Source organism: Zootoca vivipara, chromosome 3 (genome assembly GCF_963506605.1).
Source record: "Zootoca vivipara chromosome 3, rZooViv1.1, whole genome shotgun sequence".
Taxonomy (NCBI): Eukaryota; Metazoa; Chordata; class Lepidosauria; order Squamata; family Lacertidae; genus Zootoca; species Zootoca vivipara.
In genome coordinates, this window is record NC_083278.1 from 93,811,584 (window position 1) to 93,832,331 (window position 20,748).

A 20,748-nucleotide genomic window follows, 5' to 3' on the forward strand; every position below is an offset into this window, starting at 1 on the left:
CAAGAGTCTCCTCCAGCACCATAATTCAATAGCATCAATTCTTCGGCGATCAGCCTTCTTTATGGTCCAGCTCTCACTTCCATACATCAATGAAACAGAAGTAGATGTTTTTCTGGAACTCGCTAGCTTTCTCCATAATCCAGAGCATGTTTGCAATTTAGTCTCTGGTTCCTCTGCCCCTTCAAAATCCAGCTTGCACGGTCCACATACTGCTTAAGCCTGCCTTGTAGAATTTTAAGCATAATATTGCTAGCATGTGAAATGAGCGCAATTGTACAGTAGTTGGAGCATTCTTTGGCACTGCCCTTCTTTGGGATTGGGATGTAGACTGATCTTCCATGATCCTTCATGGATCACTGCCTTGTCATGGTGAAGGAGCTTGAACAACTCAGGGAAGCTATGAGCTATGCCGTGCAGGGCCACCCAAGGTGGACAGGTCATAGTGGAGAGTTTTGACTAAACGTGATCCACCTGGAGCAGGAACCAGCAAGCCCCTCCAGTATCCCTGCCAAGAAAACTCCATGGACAAAGACAACAGCTCCGCCAATTAGTTTAGTGAATATGGCAACAGAGATGATCAGATCTGCAGAACCAAGGGTCATAGTGCAGTGGTTTCCCTGCAGAAGTTGCAACTTCAGTGCCCAGTGCCCAAGCTCCTGCCAAGCTCACAGTTCGAAAGCATACCAGTGTGAGTAGATAAATAGGTACCATTGCAGTGGGAAGGTAAACAGTGTTTCCATGTGCTCTGGCTTCAGTCACGGTGTCTCGTTGCACCAGAAGCAGTTTAGTCATGCAGGCCACATGACCTAGAAAGCCATCTGTGGACAAATGTCAGCTCCCTCACCCTGAAAGCAGAGATGAGTGCCACACCCCATAGTTGAATTCAGCTGGACTTAACAGCCCAAGGGTCCTTTACCTTTACCTATACTTGTTCTTGTTGGAAGTCCTGTCTGTCAACCAAGTGTCAGTACTTCCCAAAAGTAGACTGCCCTGCCCTGGTACTCCTGAGAATCAGAAATTTAAAAGACGTTCAAATTTTGCTTTTGACTATCAAACATATGCTTTATATTTTGGTATGAGCTTTCGTGTGCATGCACACGAAAGCTCATACCAAAATATAAACTTAGTTGGTCTTTAAGGTGCTACTGAAGGAATTTTTTTATTTTGCTTCGACTCAGACCAACACGGCTACCTACCTGTAACTAAACATATGCTTTGTAGCAATTTGATGTATTAATATATCATCCTTTGGTACCAAAATAAAGGTTTGTTTTATAAGACATTGAAAACACTTGAGAATAACGGTTGCACTGAAACAGTGCTCTGTCTGTTTGAGGTATTTCTATTTATATACCACTTTTCAGGTGGATCTCTCAAATTGGTTAGCAAAATACCACTCCAACGATGATTTACCTTAGCTTTGCAACTCAAAGCTCCGTTGCAGCAATGTTAAAAGGACACCTGTATGGATTTCAGTTTCAGCAACAGCTAAATGGAACTCACATATCTTATGAGTTGTCTTACACATTAATGATTTTTGTTGCTCTAGGTCACTTCAGATTAACTGGGCATCACCAGGACAACCAAATGGCATCATCCTAGGATATGATCTGTTACGCAAAGCTCAGCGACGGTGCACCATGCCACAGCAGCTATTAAAACATCAGGGTGGAATGGCATGTCTGTCCTTGCAATGTGATATCCATGAAAATATCTGTGGAGGCCTGTGCTATAACCCACAGTTTAAGGTAACATCAATTAACCTGCTGGTGAACCTGCTTTTATATTAAGATCTACTGAGTGAGTTCCACCTTCAGAGCCGAGGAGACTCATTATTGAATACAGGGGCTTTTCAGTTGTCCCACCACATTCTGTAACTCACTCACCAGCAAAAGTTGAGTATATGAGCTAAGGAGAAAATTATGAGTTTGAAAGTCCATGGCCATGATGGCATATATATTACCAACCCAGGGAGTACCGTGTGCATCCCTATCCCCAACTGCACACTCTGTCCTTGACGGCTGAGCTATTCAACAGAATTTAGGGGCTCTCCAGACTGGTGTCTTAGTGTGTGTGTATTCTGCAATGTGTTCTTGACACAATAATAGTGCATTAGTAATGGAGGGGTAGCCAATGCCACAAGAAGCACAATTGGAATTCAAAATGACCTTAAGAGATTGGAGAACTGGGCCAAAATGAATCTCAACAGGAGCATATGAAAGATTCTGCACTTAGGCAGGAAGAACCAGCTGCACAAATATAAGATTGTGGGGGGCACCTGGCTTGACAGTATTGCATATGAAAACGATCTAGGGGTCTTATTAGACTACAAGCTTAATATGAGTCAACAGTGTGATGCAGCAGAAAGAAAGAAAGAAAAAGAAAGAAAGAAAGAAAGAAAGCTGATTCTGTTCTAGGCTGCATTAACAGAAGTATCATGTCTAGATCAAGAGAAATACTAGTACCACTCTATGGTCTTGCTCAGACCATAACTGGAATACTGTGTCCAATTCTGGGCACCACAATTAAAGAAGGATATTGACAAGCTGGAACGTATGCAGCGGAGGGCAACCGAGATGATCAAGGGTCTGGAAACCAAGCCTTATTAGGAATGACTGAGAGAGTTGAGTATCTTTAGCCTAGAAAATGGGGGACCGAAAGGAGATGTGATAGCCATCTTCAAATATCTAAAGGGCTGTCACATGGAAGATGGAGCAATCTTGTTTTCTTCTGCTCTGGAGGTAGAACACGAATGAATGGCTTTGAGATACAAGAAAGGAGATTCTGACTAAACATCAGGAGCTGTGTTGGACAGTGGAACAGACTCCTTTGTGAGGTGGTAGTCTCTCCTTACTTGGAGGTTTTTAAGCAGGATGGCCATCTGTTATGGATGCTTTAGTTGAGATTAATTGTGTTGCAGGGGGTTGGACTAGATGATCCTTGGGGTCCCTTCCAACCCTATGAGATTTTATGATTTATTCTACTTTAGTTGGTTCTGGGATGCTTCCCTGATGCTACCACATTACTTCTATCTGGAGGGGCTATAGCACAACAAAAAAGTGGGGGAAAGATTAACAAGAACATTTGTGGTATAAAAAGTTATGAGATTTCAACAGGAGGTTATGGGATAAGTTTCTGACTGAAAATGAAACGGGGCCATCCCAAAACCTTTGCAGTCACAAACATCACAAGCACAAATCATCATGAATGTGCAAAAAGAATGACACCTGGAGGAGGCCATGATGTCCTGTTTACACACGTATCCATAGCATTGATTTGCATGCTGCACTATGGGATTGTGATGCTTGCATTACAGTGGAATTAAACTGTGCTGCTGTAATATGGGTTGCATGATGCCAGCATTTGCCATCACAACTGATAACCTTGCAGTGCTGAAGCTTGAGCCAATGTTTCTGTATGCTTCAATTACAGTGAATCCATAGTAACTGACTGCTTTTAGATACACATCTGTTTCCAACGGCCTTGTGCTACCTATATTATTATTATTTTTAAAAAACAAACTGACAGTAAAAAGTATGAGGAGATGCTTATACAGCTTCCTCTAGTGCATTTTATTCTTCTCATTTATCATAATCTGCATGGCAAATATTAGTTTATTGGGATGATTAGATGCCTTTTTGGAGACTTACTTGGTTGAATGATTTGATGCCACTTTACAGCAAATCCATTTAGTTTCAGCTACAAGTGGGTGGTTGTTTACGTGACAATGATGAGCAACTCTGAATGTGGGCCGATCGTGCTTTGTCAGAAATATTTTAAAATCATGGTCATTTGCAGATTAATGGTCATATTAGTTGCAGTTTAGGAGTGGGATCAATAATGTAGTCAGAGAGTAGGAGTCTGTACACAGTTTTTTATTGACAAATGAGGTAGAAAACTCTTAGTTTGAAGGTAAGATTTAATGTAATGAAATAATGTCCCTATTTGTCAACAGCATCATCACACATGCAATGACAGCGTGTATTCATAAGATCGCTGTCAGACAAGACAGCAATTAGGAAAGTGAGTTATCTGAGTGATTCACATCAAAATATAAATTACAGCAGCTGACACTGCCTTAGCTATGTGTTGCATCTAGCATTGGGAAAGTTTAGCCCTTTATTGTCTCACCTGTAAGATTTAAATATGCATTACTGCATTTTTGAGAATATAAGTATAAGGTTTTTTGTTTGTTTGTTTTATTTAGTGAACTTAGGACCTTTATAGTTTGTTACCAGCTGAGAAAGAAAACACGAAGGGAAATATATATATTTGGGTACAGACCAGGAATATGAATATGAAACTGCAGTTTTAGTGATGTAAAGGGCTGTGATTTTATAGATTTAAAATTTAAGTGTAAGAGGTTCTGCCATGAGTTGAGCTCTTATTCTTAACTCATCCCATCTCTAGTGCAGGTATTAACACACTTTGGACCAGGCAACACAGGCACCGTGCTCCCTTTTAGAGTGACCCCACTCTTGCTCAGAGCCCACAATGAATTGCACCATCCAGCTCCCCATAACTCACACATCTATCCGTGTTCTGAGGAATGCATGGCCCCCAAGGGTGAGGCAGGCACTAAAGGGATTCTACTCCCTGTCCTCCTTAATAGTTGTGGAGCATTCTTTTCATGTGCTATATTAGGGGTACCCAATGTGTTGCCCTCCAGATGTCATGGACTACAATTATAGTCATTACTGAGCATTGGCCATGCTGACTGGGGCTGATGGGAATTGTAACCCAAAAGAATTGGAGTGCACCACGTTGGCTGCATCCTGCTCTAAAGGATGCCTTAGGCTTCTCACCAGCTTCCCATCTCCTTTTCCCTTTAATCACACTGACCTTGTCAATTGTAACATATTTAACCGAATACATGAAGAAATTGATCAGATTTACTGATAAATTGGGCTACCTCCCACGGTAGTACAGAATAGGCTCCCCTGGAATAGGCTTTTGTGTCATGGGTCAGGAGTCAGCTTCACCTGCTGAACAGGGGGAGAAGGTGGAGTGACTCCACCTGCAGCTGATCAACCTTCAAGGACACAGAGGAGAAGGCACTGATGAGAACCAGCTGGCTTCAGCCTTCTTAAACAGAGCTCTCAGCAGCAGTCAGATTCTGGAAACAACACCTGTGGTTCCCTACTTTGTACTTACTGCTCTCTGTCTGGACCCTTGGTTTGTGATCATTGGATTTCCTGACCTCTGGATTGTCTGACTACATGGTTTACTGTTTGCAGAACCCTTGGAATTGACTTGACTTTGTATGTTGATTCTGCCAGGTGTATCTTGTAGACTCTTCTCTTTGTTTGACCTCATGCTCCACCAAGCTCTACACACTGTTGCTTGGCAGCAGGACGACAACACTTTTGCCCCCAAGAAATCAGTTTTTAGGCTGGTTTCCAAGACTACATTGAGTGGGGGACTGCTTCTGCAGGAAAAGGAACCTGTGTGTCTTTGTGTGCCGTGGATATTTGTCCTTCAGAAGCCATTTTTGTGTGTGCAGTTCTTCTAGAGGGCCAGCACACTAACCTTTATCTGGGCCAGATTATAAGCCACACTAGAGAAGAATCTGAGGCGTTCCAAGGGTCATAATTTGAGGTGGTTTTTGTGAGTTTGCCTCTCTGTTCGTTGCTTACACTTAATACTAGCTGTCGCTGATGTGGTTGATGGTGAAAGGAGGATCATTGAGAGCCTTGACTGAAGACATTGCAGGTGGCTTTGTCTATAAATTATTTGAAAGCTAAATGATCCTGCTATGAGCCACCTTCAGAGGGTTGTACCCCAAAAGTTCTCTAGATAGCCAGGCAGGCAAGCAGGTGCTAGAAGAGACTTGCTTTCTTAGCTTACAATGTTTCAGAACAGAAAGAGCCTGCAAGGAGGAACAAAGGAACACCATGATGAAAAAAGTAAGTATCCCAGTGTATCAATACCATATAGTACCATTTGATATCTGTAGTGCAAGAAATTCACTAAGAAAAAGACTGTAATGGGTTTTTTAAAAAATCATTCACTGGCTCCAGCTCAACTGTGATCATCTTCATCTTAAAAATAAGCCATGCTCTTTCTGAAAATCAAGAGCCAAACCTCTGCTTCCCCTTCCTTCTCCTTTTTCTAGGACACAGTATGGCCCTTATACTATCTGATTCATGTTTTATTTTCCACTGTGTTTCAGCATTGGGCACAAGAACTTATGTCAGTGGAGTGCCTTCCAAAAAGTTTTATCCAATATTGGATCTGCCTTTTGCCTGTTGCCTTTAGCAAAATAAAAGCAAAAAATAAAAATAAACAAAGTTTAGTCTGCATTACCTTTACAGCCCTTCATTAAGGATCTGTACCGTGTTGACAGGGACTTGTTGCCACAGTGCAGCAGAGTCTTCAAACCATGATTCTTCCATTATGCATTTCATCTTGCATGCTGATTTAAAGGGAGTGCAATCAAATCTATGAATTTAGCATCTTAAAAGTTTAGTGTATGAGCATGTTGTTAATTAATTAAAAAGTGTAACTAATCCCAAACTGCAATTCATTCAAGGCCAAGAGGTACCAAAGAAAGTGATAGAAGGAAACACAATCTTAGGTGTTAATAAGGTGCTTTTAAAATAAGAGAATATGTTTATCGGTGAAAGTCGCCAAAAGAAACCAATTAATATTCTGGATGATAAGCATCTTATATGGCATCCTTCTGTGGGTAGGGTTAGTTAAAACTGTAGCATTCACATTCTGTTTCCACTAAGATAAAGTTTTCAGATCTTGGCTTCATAAAATTTAAATGTTTATCATACATTGTAATCCAGAACCTTAAAAAGTAAAACAACCATTTCAGTTACAGTCCTTGGAAATGTAGGTCTAACCAACTCCAATACGCATCTTCAAAGCTGAACTGAGTGAAACACATAAGGGAGCCTAAGGTTATACCACAACAGTATATAGATTGATAAGTTTATTGTTTTGCCTTGGGTATGTGTTTTTGGTATGTGGGTTTTAATGCTCAAGTAAGTTATGCTAGAGACTAATGTCCTTCAATTAGCTGCTGAATTAATGTGGATTGGCAACACACACTATGCAAATAAACATTTATTTATTTATTTATTTCATTTCATTTGTATCCCACCTTTCCTCCAAAGAGTTTAAGGTGGCACACATGCTTTCCCACCTGCCCATTTTATCCTCAAAACAGCCTTGTGAGGTAGGTCAGTCTAAAAGAGAGTGACTGGCCCAAGGTCACCTAATGGCCTTCATAGCTGAGTTGGGATTTGAACCCTGGCATGCCAGTCCCTAGTCCAACACTCTAATCACTTTCTCACATTATCTTATTACTTTAATTAAGATCCAAGTCAAAAGAACATTTGTTTACATTTCTGGAAGTTTGAGCACGGTAAGTGGGTCTTGTGGATGTTCTGACATCACGTGATGAAAATTCACTCAAAACCCATGGCTTTCAAAGTTGTATTTAGAGCACAATGCAGGGCACCTGAAGACAATCCAATCTGCTTGCAAAATTTGAGGAAATCTGAGAGAAGCAACCAGTGCAGTGAAAGGATCTTCAAGTGGGAATTAAAAGTATGCTTTAGTGCAAAGACCCAGGCCACTTCTAGTAACCCAAGCTGCTTGTACTGGCCCACCAGGTCTGTCAAAATTGGGTACCTTGACCAAGATTAAAAGGTGGGGCATCTCAGTTGGTAGAACTTGAGGCTTTTAATCTCAATGTTGTAGGTTCATGCCCCACATTGGGCAAAAGATTCCTGCGTTGCAGGGGGTGTGAACTAGATGACCCTTGTCCATTCTTCCGACTATAATTCTATCGGATGAAGGTCCTGGGTTTTGCAACTCATGCTATGAGTAGGCTTGATTATGTGACATAACATGTGTTTAGTTGCTCTCAGAATGAGATTTCCTCCATTTGCACTTCTTTGTCCAACCCACAAATTGCAGCTCCTTAAAATACCAGGGAGCAGTGTGATTTAAAACAAATTCTACCTGCATCCCTAATTCCTGTTAATCTAGGTAGAACTAAGTCAGGTCCATTGTATGGACTATAATTAGGAAATGAAATATTTTATATTAGGTAGGATAGCACATATATGGCCCTATGCCTGATTACGCCATCCACCGTTGCTGTTCCTAAATAAAATAGGATGAGATAATACTGACCTTATGAGAACCCTGGCTGCTTCTGCACCTAAATAAAGGAGGATGAGATAATGATGATCATTACCAATTTCTGTATGTTGGCTTTTTTTCCTTCCAGAATATGACACAATCCTGACATTACTTGAATGCATTCTGTTTTATGGGCTGATAATGCATATCCTCTGGGCTTCAGACCAATGCAAATAGTAACTGTCTTAAAATGCTGCCAAAAATGCTATTTTGCAATTTACAGCATGTTGCAGATGATGTTACACAGCTATGTAATAAGATAGTGAAGCATACAAATGTTAGCTAGCTGGATAAATGAGCTTCAGCATTGTGTTGAGTAGGAGCAAATTGGTGAGCTGCTTCTTAGGTACATAGTGACAGCTACTTTTAACAAGAGGTTGTCTCGGGAAAGCATGACCAAATTCCCCATGGAGAACTTGATGGCAGTCTATCCTTTCAGAAAACTATTCCTCTGTTGGGCGGGAGAGGTCTCTAACATACTTGTTTATGCCATTACAAGTCAAGTTGCAAGGCAATATCAGGCTGATCCTAATGACTCTAATCAGAAATGCAACATCTATCCAAAAGTGTCCAAATGCCATGCTTGGAAGGGAACACTTCGATATATTTGTGAGAGAGGTAATTCTGTTCAGTCTCTAACATAAGAACATAACAGGAGCCTCCTGAATCAGGCCATTGGTCCATCTAGTCCAGTATTGTGTTATCACAGTGGCCAACGAGATGCTGGGGATTGAACCTGGGATCTTATGCATACAAAGCAGATTCTCTACCACTCAGCTGTGTCCCTTACACAGTTTCATTTTCAGTCTGATCATGTTTCTTTATTATGGAGGTAGATTATCATATCCTCAAGCTTGAAGGTAAGTTTCCTCTGAATTTGTACCACGGGAGGAAACTTATCTCCCACCAACCCCAAGACAAAGGTGTCTCTTCTACACTTCTCAGATCTTTAAAACAGAATTTTGTTTAATAATTGTCTTGTAGCGAGGCAGACACTCTAGTAACAGTAATTCCTAGCAAGTAAGTATGCAAATACACATAGGATGGAATAAATTAACAGCAGTGCAAACTTGAAGTGCATAAACCAAACAGGATTATGGTTATAGTCACACACACACTTGCTAGAGACAGGAGTATGTCTCATTGAACTCAGTGGGACTTAATTCCAAGAGCAGTATTACAATAATTCAAAATAAGTGGGGGAAATACTGCTGTTTCCCTGGACAAAAAGACGTCCCAAATGTGAACTCAGGGTTCTGAATTTTAATGCATCCAAATGAGTAAGGTTTGAATCTTACTCATTTGGATACTTTAAAATTAAGAATTTGGACAAATGGGCCATTTCCAGCTCTGGTTTCCCTACCATTTCAGGGAAACTTATGCCTCCCCCCATTTCTGACATTCTGTGATAAAGGAATCAAGGGAATATGTGAGTTGCTTTGTTTTACTGACTGACCGCATAAAAAGCTCAGCTTCATAAACTGTTAATTTCTGTAATTTTCTTTATCTTCCACTCAGTTTGATTGTTAGCATTTTCACCTGTTTAAAAGTAATTACGGAAGGAAATGTGAAAGTCATAGTATCATTGCCCTGCATGCTCAGAAGAACTCAATGGGGCTAATCACGTGAATAATGTTAGTGCCTAAAGGAATAACGGTACTGAACCATAGCAAGCCTGTGTATGCACTAGTTAATAGGTTTCCACTAATACAGATAAGTCGCTGTTGCACCATCAATCTGCCAAAGTATAGATAAAGATTTTCTTGCTGCCATACATTTCAATTAAACTTACGAGCTGATGGCTGTATGTGAGGCCGAGCCACAGAAGGCTTGTACTTAAGAATCTGATCTCACCTGGGCTTAGATAGACTGACGGTTGAATTATAGATATAGACATTTAAGGGAGGGGGTGTGGAATAAAAAAAAGAAAAGAATTCATCTTTGCCATTAGAAAGTTAATCCTCACCTTCAAAATGCACATTTTCATTCAGTGATGCATTGGAGTATTATTCAGCTACCACCAGACTGGGACATGTGGCTTTGGCGTTCTGATGCTTTGAACTAGGCTTGGAAATGGACTGCCTAACTTGCTTCACAGATTTCTGCTCCCTTCCTAGCGGCAGCACTGAATTAAGGGCCAGCCCCATTTGTCGATTTCAGCTGCTTCACAGATTTCTGCTCCCTTCCTAGCGGCAGCACTGAATTAAGGGCCAGCCCCATTTGTCGATTTCAGCTGGTTCACTTAAGAGCATGAGGCCATAAGGCAAGCCTGTTAGATCAGGCCAATGGCCCATCTAGTCCAGCATCCTGTTCTCCCAGTGGCAAATTTTGCCACTTACTTTTAATAAGCAGGAGGTAAGGTGGGGCGCAGGTGGCGCTGTGGGTTAAACCACTGAGCCTAGGGCTTGCCAATCAGAAGGTCGGCGGTTCGAATCCCTGCGACGGGGTGAGCTCCCGTTACTCGGTCCCAGCTCCTGCCAACCTAGCAGTTCGAAAGCACGTCAAAGTGCAAGTAGATAAATAGGTACCGCTACAGCGGGAAGGCAAACGCCGTTTCCATGTGCTGCTCTGGTTCGCCAGAAGTGGCTTCGTCATGCTGGCCACATGACCTGGAAGCTGTATGCCGGCTCCCTCGGCCAATAACGCAAGATGAACGCCGCAACCCCAGAGTCGGTCACGACTGGATTTAATGGTCAGGGGTCCCTTTATCTTTTAAGGCTTGTATAAGGCTTGTACAAACCTTTTATTTCCTCTTGCATAGAGTTCTGCTTTTAGAAATTACCAAGAAGACTGAAGGGGGGAAATCCTTTTTAAAAGTATCCCCCCCATGTGTAGTTAAAAAGGAGCTGCATGCCCAGCTAACAAAGTATAGCAGAGATTAGACATGTCAAATGGCACATTACTACAACCAACTACAGCACTGATAAAATATGCAGGGTTAAGGGGCCTGTCTGCACTATAAATTAGTTTAACTATCATTACTTCCTCATTCCCACAGAGTTTTCATTTTGAGGGGAATCTGGGGATGCTTAGCAAAATTTTTTTTATAAAAAATACATATATTCTCATAATATTTTTAAAAATATTACTCCACAGTCAGGAAGTCATTGCAAAACCTTTTTAATTCACTTTGTTGCTGTAGTTGTGTTCACTGTAGTGTTTATAGAATGTTGGTGGGTTTATATATAGCAGGGGTAGGGAACCTGGCAGAATGCTCTTCCCAGGGAGGGTCGCCTTGTGCCTTTGTTACATCTTTATGCATCAGGCAAAAATATTCTTCTTCCAGGCCCTTGACTAATTAAATAATCTATGGCCTTTTGAAATGGGGGGCGGGCAGGAGGGGGAAATGTTATGTATTTTTGTGTTTTTATATTGTAAACTGTCCCGGATGAAGAGTTCCGCAGATATGTAATAAACAAATAACAACAGTAGCTGCAGACCCACTCGCAGTGATCCCCACCCCCCCAGGGAGCAAGGACCCAGACATGAGATAGGTGTAATAAACAGCACAAGATGTTCTGGGTATTTTATAATTGGCCACAAATTTTATTGATTACAATTGTAGGTAGAGTTTGGCACAGGCATTGGGTGTGTGTCTATTCTCAGCCTTCAGATGGAGGGCTGACCCTTGAGCAGGGTCATGCCTGGGATTACTGAACCTCCTCAAGATGCAGTTCTCCCTAGGTGGCCCCCTGAGGTGGCTGCTGGAAACTCTAGAGCCTGTCTGTCCCACACTTGACTTCTGGGCAGACTTCCATCAAGGCCCCTCTACTGCGGTACTCTGAGATTGCACCTGTATGGGATAGGGGTCATGCAAAACTTCGCCCCACCCCAGGGCCGGCTCTAGGTAGAGTCCCGGTGGCGTGGGGCGCCAGGGTGCCGGGCCGGTAGGCAGGGTGCTGCGTGGCAAAGCCATGCTGCGCCCTGCGAAGGCGGGGGCGCCGGAGCGATCTCCGCCCCTCAGCGCCAGGGTGCGCGGCCTGCTCGAGACTGCCCTGCCCCAACCCAATGTTAGACTAAGGATTCCACTCAATGCCTAATCTGCCAAAAGTTGTGGCTATTGCTATGACTAAGGCAAAACCTCCAAAAGGGCCAACCTGGTAGAAATAAAAATAATATATAATTGACATGATAGTTTTGCATGTGATCCATATACGATGCTGATTTATACTATTATCATGGATCTGTTTATGAAAACGTTAAGGCCAAATTTCTGCTATACCATAAACATACATAGATACATAATTTTATTTGTATGCTGCCTTTCCACAGTTCAAACTATGCTCAAGCCGGCTTACAACACGAAAATATGCTATGTAAGAAAAGTAGTCATAAACAATAAATGAAACATTACAAAATCGACAACTAAACTGAACCATTTCCAAAAGATACAAAGCAGAGATACAAAACACCACCAAAAGCACAAGCCCGGGGTGCAGTCCCTAAGACAGTGGGGTGGAGTCTTGTACACCTCCTTCCAGTAACTCCTGCAGCCAAGCTGGTGCCAAACGTATTGCCAAACGTATTGGACCACATCAGTGAGGCCGAGGGGGGTGGTTGTCGGACAGCCCAGGACCTCCATTCATACTGCCCAGGCTTGCATCCCAGGAAGGTCACTTCAGTGTTGTCAACACAGTGGTTTGACTTCACCCTTGGATGTCCATTCCATTGTATCTCAAGACAGACAAAGGTCAACAACAAGAGGACATGGCATGACTTTCAGCCATTATATCTGCTTTAGATTTATGCATACTTTCCCCTTCTGATTGTTTTCTGCAGGAAATATATTTTTAACACATCGTGTCTCTGTCCTTGTTCTTTTAAAATACTTTAAGGTGTGTTGTAACGGGATTCTGCACAACAATACACCAGGTTTCCGGTGCTGTGAAGACAAATACATCCCAGTTCTGCATAATACATCAGGTGTTTGCTGTGGTGGCCAGGTGCATGCTGTGCAACCGGAGCATCAATGTTGTGGTGGCTATTACACAAGAGTACTAGCAGGTAAGGGAGGAAATAATGCAAGAATTTGACATAACAAATCTGCACAGTTGTCTTTCAGAAGAATGAATTTGTATTTGTGCGTAAATTTAATGTTTCACAGGATAAGAAATGGAATAGTGATGCGATTTTTGCCTGATATTGGAAGAGCATTCTATGCTCAAAATGACACTGTTGAATGGATGAATACATAAGTATCTACACCAGGCACCCCCTAACTGTGGCCCTCCAGATGTTTTGGCCTACAACTCCCATGATCCCTAGCTAACAGGACCAGTGGTCGGGGAAGATGGGAATTGTAGTCCAAAACATCTGGAGGGCCGAGGTTTGGGGATGTCTGATCTACACACTTGTTTGTTAGGCATTTGTTACCTAAATAGCTTTACAACGGCTGAATATGTGAACAGGATGAGAATTGAGAGCTTGGTGTTGGTTGAAGAACTATGGGTTCAAATCTCCACCGAGCCATGATGTTCACTCGGATAACTTGGGCCAGTCACCCTCACTCTGTCTAATTCTAGTGGGGAGCAGGTGAGTGCAAAGTTAGTTGCAGCACATTTTGCCTCACCACAACATGCTAAACTAGTTATCTTTTTAATTGCATTTATACACCATCCCTTAACAAGCTCACTGCGTGGCTTGCCACAAAATAGAATGGCTTCCAAGAGTGACTTTTCTCCACACAGCGCAATCTGACACTGCAGAAAATGGGTTAGCTCCGTCTTATCTGCCCATATAGACATATACCCAATTCCTAATTAAAAGCTGTATATATTTAAGGGTTTGGGGGTGGAATCAAGGTCCAGTATTACATTCCTTATTGCATATTGTCAGAATAACTAAGTACTCTGGAAAATGGGGTGCTGTTTGGTATGAAATCTGTTCCATGATACATCCCCCCCCCAAAAAAATTAAGCTTGCCAAGAAAGAAACATTCCCCCCCCCCTTTGAGCAACCCTCTTAATATTATTTGCAATTAGGTTTTTGACACATTTTAAAATAGGGCAAGTATGGTAGCCCAAAGAAAGATTTTCACTGGATGTTTAATTCACAAAACTCTTTGCAGACAACTGTGAGGTCAGCAGCTAAATTAACTGCATTACCCATGGGTTGGCAAACACTCCCTGTGCTCAGAAGTACTTTGAATTTCAGCCAAGCTATGCAGCACATCCTAAATTCCAGTGCCTTCAGAAGTCATTCATATATCACAATATTAGAATGCCTCCCATGATGTCATCCAAAAGGGAGAAAACTGCTGTCCCAATAAAGGAGAGTATTTTGGTGGTCTCATTAATCTCAATGTACTAAAATAAGAAGATCATTGTCTATGACCTCTAGACCCATCCAGTGGTCTCTGTTAACTAGCTTAATGCTGTTTAAAAGGTAAAGGGACCCCTGACCATTAGGTCCAGTCGTGACCGACTCTGGGGTTGCGCCGCTCATCTCGCGTTACTGGCCGAGGGAGCCGGCGTACAGCTTCTAGGTCATGTGGCCAGCATGACAAAGCCGCTTCTGGCGAACCAGAGCAGCACACGGAAACGCCGTTTACCTCCCCGCTGTAGCGGTACCTATTTATCTACTTGCACTTTGACGTGCTCTCGAACTGCTAGGTTGGCAGGATGCTGTTTACATAAGGACAAAATAGTACAGTGATGCAAACTATCTTGTCTCTAAAAGAAGCTCAAATTCAATTGGCAATTGTTAAGTTTCAAGCAGTGAACTGTTTGCCAGCAGTTGTTTTTTTAAAGATGTGGTTTCTGCTTTTTTTTCTTCCCCCTTGTTTCTTAAGTGCCGCAACAAGAACAATATTGGTCACTTTCTCCCCTCTCTCTCTTTATAATTATGCTAATAACCCCAAGCGAAATGTTAATGTGGGTCATTTTTTGATAAGGATAACAATTAACTGGTAAGACTGCATGTTAGTTTTCAGAGAGAAAACATTTTCAAGCTTGGCTTGGAATGGATCCCATTTTGAGAGGTTAATGAGAAGGTTACTGATCCTTTGTGTCTTATGTCTAATGGTCCTTTTATAAAATAAAAATATATATAAAATCTGTATTATTTCCAATTGATGTAGCTTACATACCCCGTTGAAGGCCTTACTCTGTTCAGTCATGAAATTAGATTTTGAGGAGAGCAGAGAAATGTGGTTAAGTATCTAAACTGATTATATATCTTACACTCCCAAGGTTTGCTCTTGTCTTTTTTGGTTTATTATTGACTTTATTTGATAAAGATATTTATACAGGGCACTCTTGGCATGCATGCCTTCCAGATGTTGTTTGGCCATTTTTTTAATAATGTGAGAGATGAACTTAAGTCCTTTGCTACAAGCATGAAGCTTAGAACTCAGGAAAGGAGTGGTAGTGTTATCTTTGAGGAAAGAAGATAAGGATATGAATCCCAAAGCAAAGATGGGAAGGGGTGAATTTCCAAACTATAATAAAGTAAATAATGCTAACGCTCATCACACTTCTCTCTCTCCCTGGGGTTTTGTGGAGAAAGTGAACAATGTTCTTTCCTGAATGTCATCTGAGAACATTGTAGCTAGCTTCCAGCAAGGTGACTTATGCCTCAGATTGCATGCACACACTAGTGGTTTTGGACACTTCCCTTTTCAAAGCTCCCCTAATAGATCTCCAAGTGGCATATTAAACTTGAAGAAGATTCTGAAGAGGAAACTTAAGTGAAAGATAGCTGGTTCACATGTGGACTGCAGCATGCATGACTTTCGGTGTGTGTACAGTTGTATTTTTCTTAAAATGACTACCTAAAGAATTTTTGAGGACAGGAGTATCTGGCGTGCTCTGGTCCATGGGGTCATGAAGAGTCAGACATGACTAAATGACTAAAACAACAACAAAGAATTTTAAGAAATGGAGAAATAGAGCAGTGTTGTAATTAGGTGTCCTGTGCAGTATTATAGCAATGATTCATTTCAACACTAGTAGTGTCGCTAGTTTGTACATGCCCAATCTAGTACAGCTTAGAAACCTACTTTGAGGGGCTTTAATAATTTATGGTAGAATTAACACCATTTGAAAACCATAGTAATATCAAATAAGAAGAATTTTACTCTTTAAAAAGTTTACAAAATCCCAGAAATTCAGGGTCTCCCCTAGCTATAGTATCTGAGGTTCATCAACGTGGGAGATATGGCAGAAATTCTCTCAGGCAAAATGTGGCACATGGTAGCAATTGTAAAGTTATATATATGCCAACCTAGCAGTTCAAAAGCACGTCAAAGTGCAGGTAGATAAATAGGTACTGCTCCAGCGGGAAGGTAAACGGCGTTTCCGTGTGCTGCTCTGGTTTCGGTATTCTGTTGCGCCAGAAGCAGCTTAGTCATGCTGGCCACATGACCCGGAAAAACTGTCTGCGGACAAACACTGGCTCCCTCGGCCTGTAAAGCGAGATGAGCGCTGCAACCCCAGAGTTGTCTGCTACTGGACTTAACTGTCAGGGGTCCCTTTACCTTTTATATATGGGCATAGGCCAGGCATCCCCAAACTGTGGCCCTCCAGATGTTTTGGCCTGCAACTCCCATGATCCCTAGCTAAGAGGACCAGTGGTCAGGGATGATGGGAATTGTAGTCCAAAACATCTGGAGGGCCAAAGTTTGGGGATGCCTGGCATAGGCCATCTCTTTTGACAGAAAAGCCTTCCTCTATCAGCCACACCAATCCCCTTTCCTTTTTTTCCCTAGCCCTTTTCTCTTTAATCTTTGTTAACTTGTCCACCAGCCCTGTCCTTTTCCTTCACAGTTGTGATACTCAGACTGTAAACCTGTTGGACAGGAATAATATTATAGGTGTTTCCTTCTAATGTTTTACACTTTTAGCTAAAAGCTTAACATGCAAGGACATTTCCACCCTTCACTGGAATAGTCTAATGTGCAGATAACTGTATTTGCACCCATCCATTCTTTGCCTTTTTTGTCCTTCCTCTCCTTTGTTATCTGCTACCCTGTCAAATGTTAGATTGAAAGCTTAAGAATCCCATATCATTCTATGTACATTGATGCTGATGTGTAAATAATATTAATCTACTACTGCTACTGCCAACATCAACAAATAATGGAATGGATTATGTAGATTTCCATACTATGTTTAAATCTACAGGAGAAGTATGCTGCCCAGATGAAGAACAAAACTGGGCCTCTGTTGGGATTGGGGATTCCTGCTGCCGGGGAATTCCTTATTCCACATCAGGGAACCAGATATGTTGTGGTGGATCTCTCCATGATGGCTTCAGTCAGCAATGTTGTGGGGGACAAATAGTAAGCAAAGACCTGATCTGTTGTGGCGATGCTGAAAAGGGGGAAATCCATCTACCCACTGCAGGTACTCTCTTAAATTGTTGCAGAAATATACTCTGTTCTCTTTTTTTGCTATTAAAAACTTAAGAAAGGTTAGTCTTCCCAAAATGATTATTCCATCCAATAGAAGAAAAGAGACCTGGATACTGAACTGCTTTCAGAAGACACTTCTAAAACTCTTAACTACCTGCACAGACAATCTTGTAGCTGTCCAAGGTCCTGTTTTCCTTGATGGAATGCTACCAGCTTTCCCTGTGAGCTTTAAGTTCCCATGGAATTGGATACCTAGCCTACTTTACAGGGCTGCCACAAGGATAAAAGAAGCTGGCAGTTGTGCAACAAATAAATGACAATTAAATAAAAGTAGTTGTCTCCCCTACACTCCCTTCCCTGATAAATTAATGACAGAATGTTGTGATCAACTGACTGGTGCCTACCCCACCCGCATTTGAAACCTCAGCTCTGAGCGATGAAGGAATAACACATTATCCTCATGTTTCTCCTGAACCAGGTCCCTTTCTATAGCAGCACATTGTGTGGCTGCCACAAGAAAGGGCTGGCTCGTAAAGCATCTCTTTATGTACTTTATTACTTAAACTCTTTTTATTTGCCTGCAGGAGCCCTTTAACAAAATCACATTGAATTGACTTTCTCACACCAAATCAAATCTCCCTGGTCCCAGTTCAGTTGTCTTTGTCAATATGTATTTTATAAATGGAGTGAATTAACAGATGCTGTTGGAAGAGAACTGCTGGGGTAGCATTCATGTTTTTACTACTCTCTCTGGGCAGATGAGTTGTGTAGGAGTGTAATACAGGTACCTTGGGATGAAAGTCGTGTTCTTCATTTCACTGTGTATATATAGATAGATATATGTGTTCTTAAACTGCTTTTCTCAAATTCATGCATTTGTAGATGGAAAAGGTTTAAAAAATTTCCTTTTTTTAGCTTTTTCAGGCTTTGCATATTGTACATTAAATTTTCAACATGAATTTGTTTTTTAAAGGCACAGTAGTGGCTTTTCAGCATGTACAGGTAGACTAAAAGCAATAAACCTTTTAATCAGAGATTTGCTAAGTTGCATGTTTATCTATTTTAGAAAATGTCAACTCTGCCTTTTGGCCCCCAAGATTTCTACCCCAGCACAAGGAAAAACGCACAACAATTACATTTGAAACAGTAAAACAAATAAAAACAGCAATCCTTCTTTCCTTCCACTCTGTGGTTTTAATCTGAAATCATAGGCACAGTACTGCCCCCAGAACTCAGAAACTGCTCGTGCTAAAGAAATTCCCTGTCACAAAATGCACCTAGAAGAATGGGACTTTCGAACACTGATTTCCTCTGTTTCTAGCACAGAGGCTTCTATCACAGACAGAGACATCTACTGGTTTCTTTTGGTGGTTATGTTACAGCATATTGTTCAGAATTCCCTCAAGGAATTAACATCCATGCATGGTTGTGTTTGTTTAGAGTCCACCCAAAACAACAAGAAGCAATGTCATACATATTTTTATACTCCTTTCCTAAGCAACACCCTTTATAATGTCAAAATAAAACGTTCAGTTACAGTGACCAGACATCATATTCTAGTTGAAGGAAATAGTTCAAGTAGTCAGTCACAATGAACACCAATTATCTGATTTGGTTATGAAACACTAAAGCTACAACCCTAAACACACTTTCCTGTAAGTAAGCCATATTAAACACAGCGAGACTTCCTTCTCAGTAAATGTGAAAGAGAGCGCTGTTGGCCTCATGCAGCACAACCTTGTGCAAGTTTACTTGGAAGTAAAGCCTACAGCATTCAACGTAAGTGTGCCACCTTAATCTTTATTTTCTTCTTCAAAGTTCAATCATTTTGCTGTTTTGCTGGGTTAGTACTACAGTACATGGACCTTTCTGAGAATTTTTAGAGGGATATTAAATAATTCTTTACAGGTCAAGGAGTGTCTTGATGGGGTTTGTGTGTTTCTTTCCCTTCTACTTATATTAGCATTGCATATGCCTCCAGAAAATATTTCTATTTTCTAATTTTTGGCAAATTCATATTTATTTATTTATTTATTTATTTATTTATTTATTTATTTGTGTGTATGTCTGTGTATGCACAATTTGTTGGAAGGCAATTCTCCCTCTTTAAGCAGTTGATTGAGGTGATGTGTTTGAAAGTAAATCAATCCATCAATAATATATGGGCCTATTTTCCCTTCCCTTCCCTTCCCACCCACTGCCCCACTGCAGGCATGTTTTAAACTGTACATTCTCAGTGTCAAGGTTCAAGAGTCAAGTGCTACATGTGATAAATTAGGCTGAGGTCAAAGGCTATACAGTGAGGTTTCAGAGGAATGTCTATTCCTGAATTTGTAGCTCATTCATGCTGAAGTGATGCACTATGGGAATTACTACCCAACTCTGCTCGGCAACATCTGCTCTCCCTAAGTGAGTTAGTGCACGTCAGACATCTTTATGTCAGAATATTGCAGTGATGGATGCAGTCTTCAGAAAATGCTGCATAAAAATCTGGTGTGCCGTTCTGGCCATTAAGTGAAATTACTATTTAAATTAATGGCGCTGTCACAGTTTATCTGTGCAAAGAATGAACGCTGATTAGGGTATTAAGTAATTAGCAATTTATCACGCTGGAACAAGGTTGATAATAATTAAAGAAGTAATGGTTTACCAAAGAAACTAGAAAGGGAGTCACTTCTTGTTATGTGAGTGAAATCTTGGCTGAAAAATTTAATTCAGTGAAACAAAGATGAGACTCTTGGTGAAAGAATGTGCCTTTCTTTTTCTCCCCTAGAACAAAAGTGGTTAATCATCAACATTTTACTTTGCTTGCCAATAGTGGCTCTGAGCTAAAACATTTGCCTTTGCTTAAAAACAAAACAAAAACACGCACACTATCCAAAACAATACGTGATGCAACTGGGGGACAGGAAGGTAACGTTAAACTTCAACTCATTATCACATGGTTAGGCGTAGCCTCTGAACATATGAGACTCAATGATTGCTGCAAACAGACACTGCTGTGTCCTGTGGCATGTGCTAGGGTAGGGGGGTGGATGCTGCATGCAAGATTATTGCTAGGACTGTGCTGCTTTGTTGGTCTTGATAACCCATCGGTGGGTGTGATATTATGCTACTACACAAAGCTGTTAGATCCACAGAACTGTATCATAAGGCAGAGGCTGAAAAGGGAGGATAAGTCTGGAACAATTCACTTGCACAACACCCTGCTGTCACTATTGTCAGTGCAATACTGA

The 20,748-nt window shown here is 41.3% G+C and overlaps 1 protein-coding gene across 1 annotated transcript in view; it reads left to right on the top strand.

The window, feature by feature from the left end:
* The window catches only part of USH2A (usherin), a 452,818-nt gene that overhangs the window by 332,020 nt on the left and 100,050 nt on the right, over window positions 1-20,748 (top strand). Inside the window, exons 49-51 of the mRNA XM_060273280.1 lie at window positions 1,550-1,748; window positions 12,996-13,164; window positions 17,283-17,504. Coding sequence (XP_060129263.1) covers window positions 1,550-1,748; window positions 12,996-13,164; window positions 17,283-17,504 — 590 coding nt within the window. The remainder of the gene's footprint in view (window positions 1-1,549; window positions 1,749-12,995; window positions 13,165-17,282; window positions 17,505-20,748) is intronic.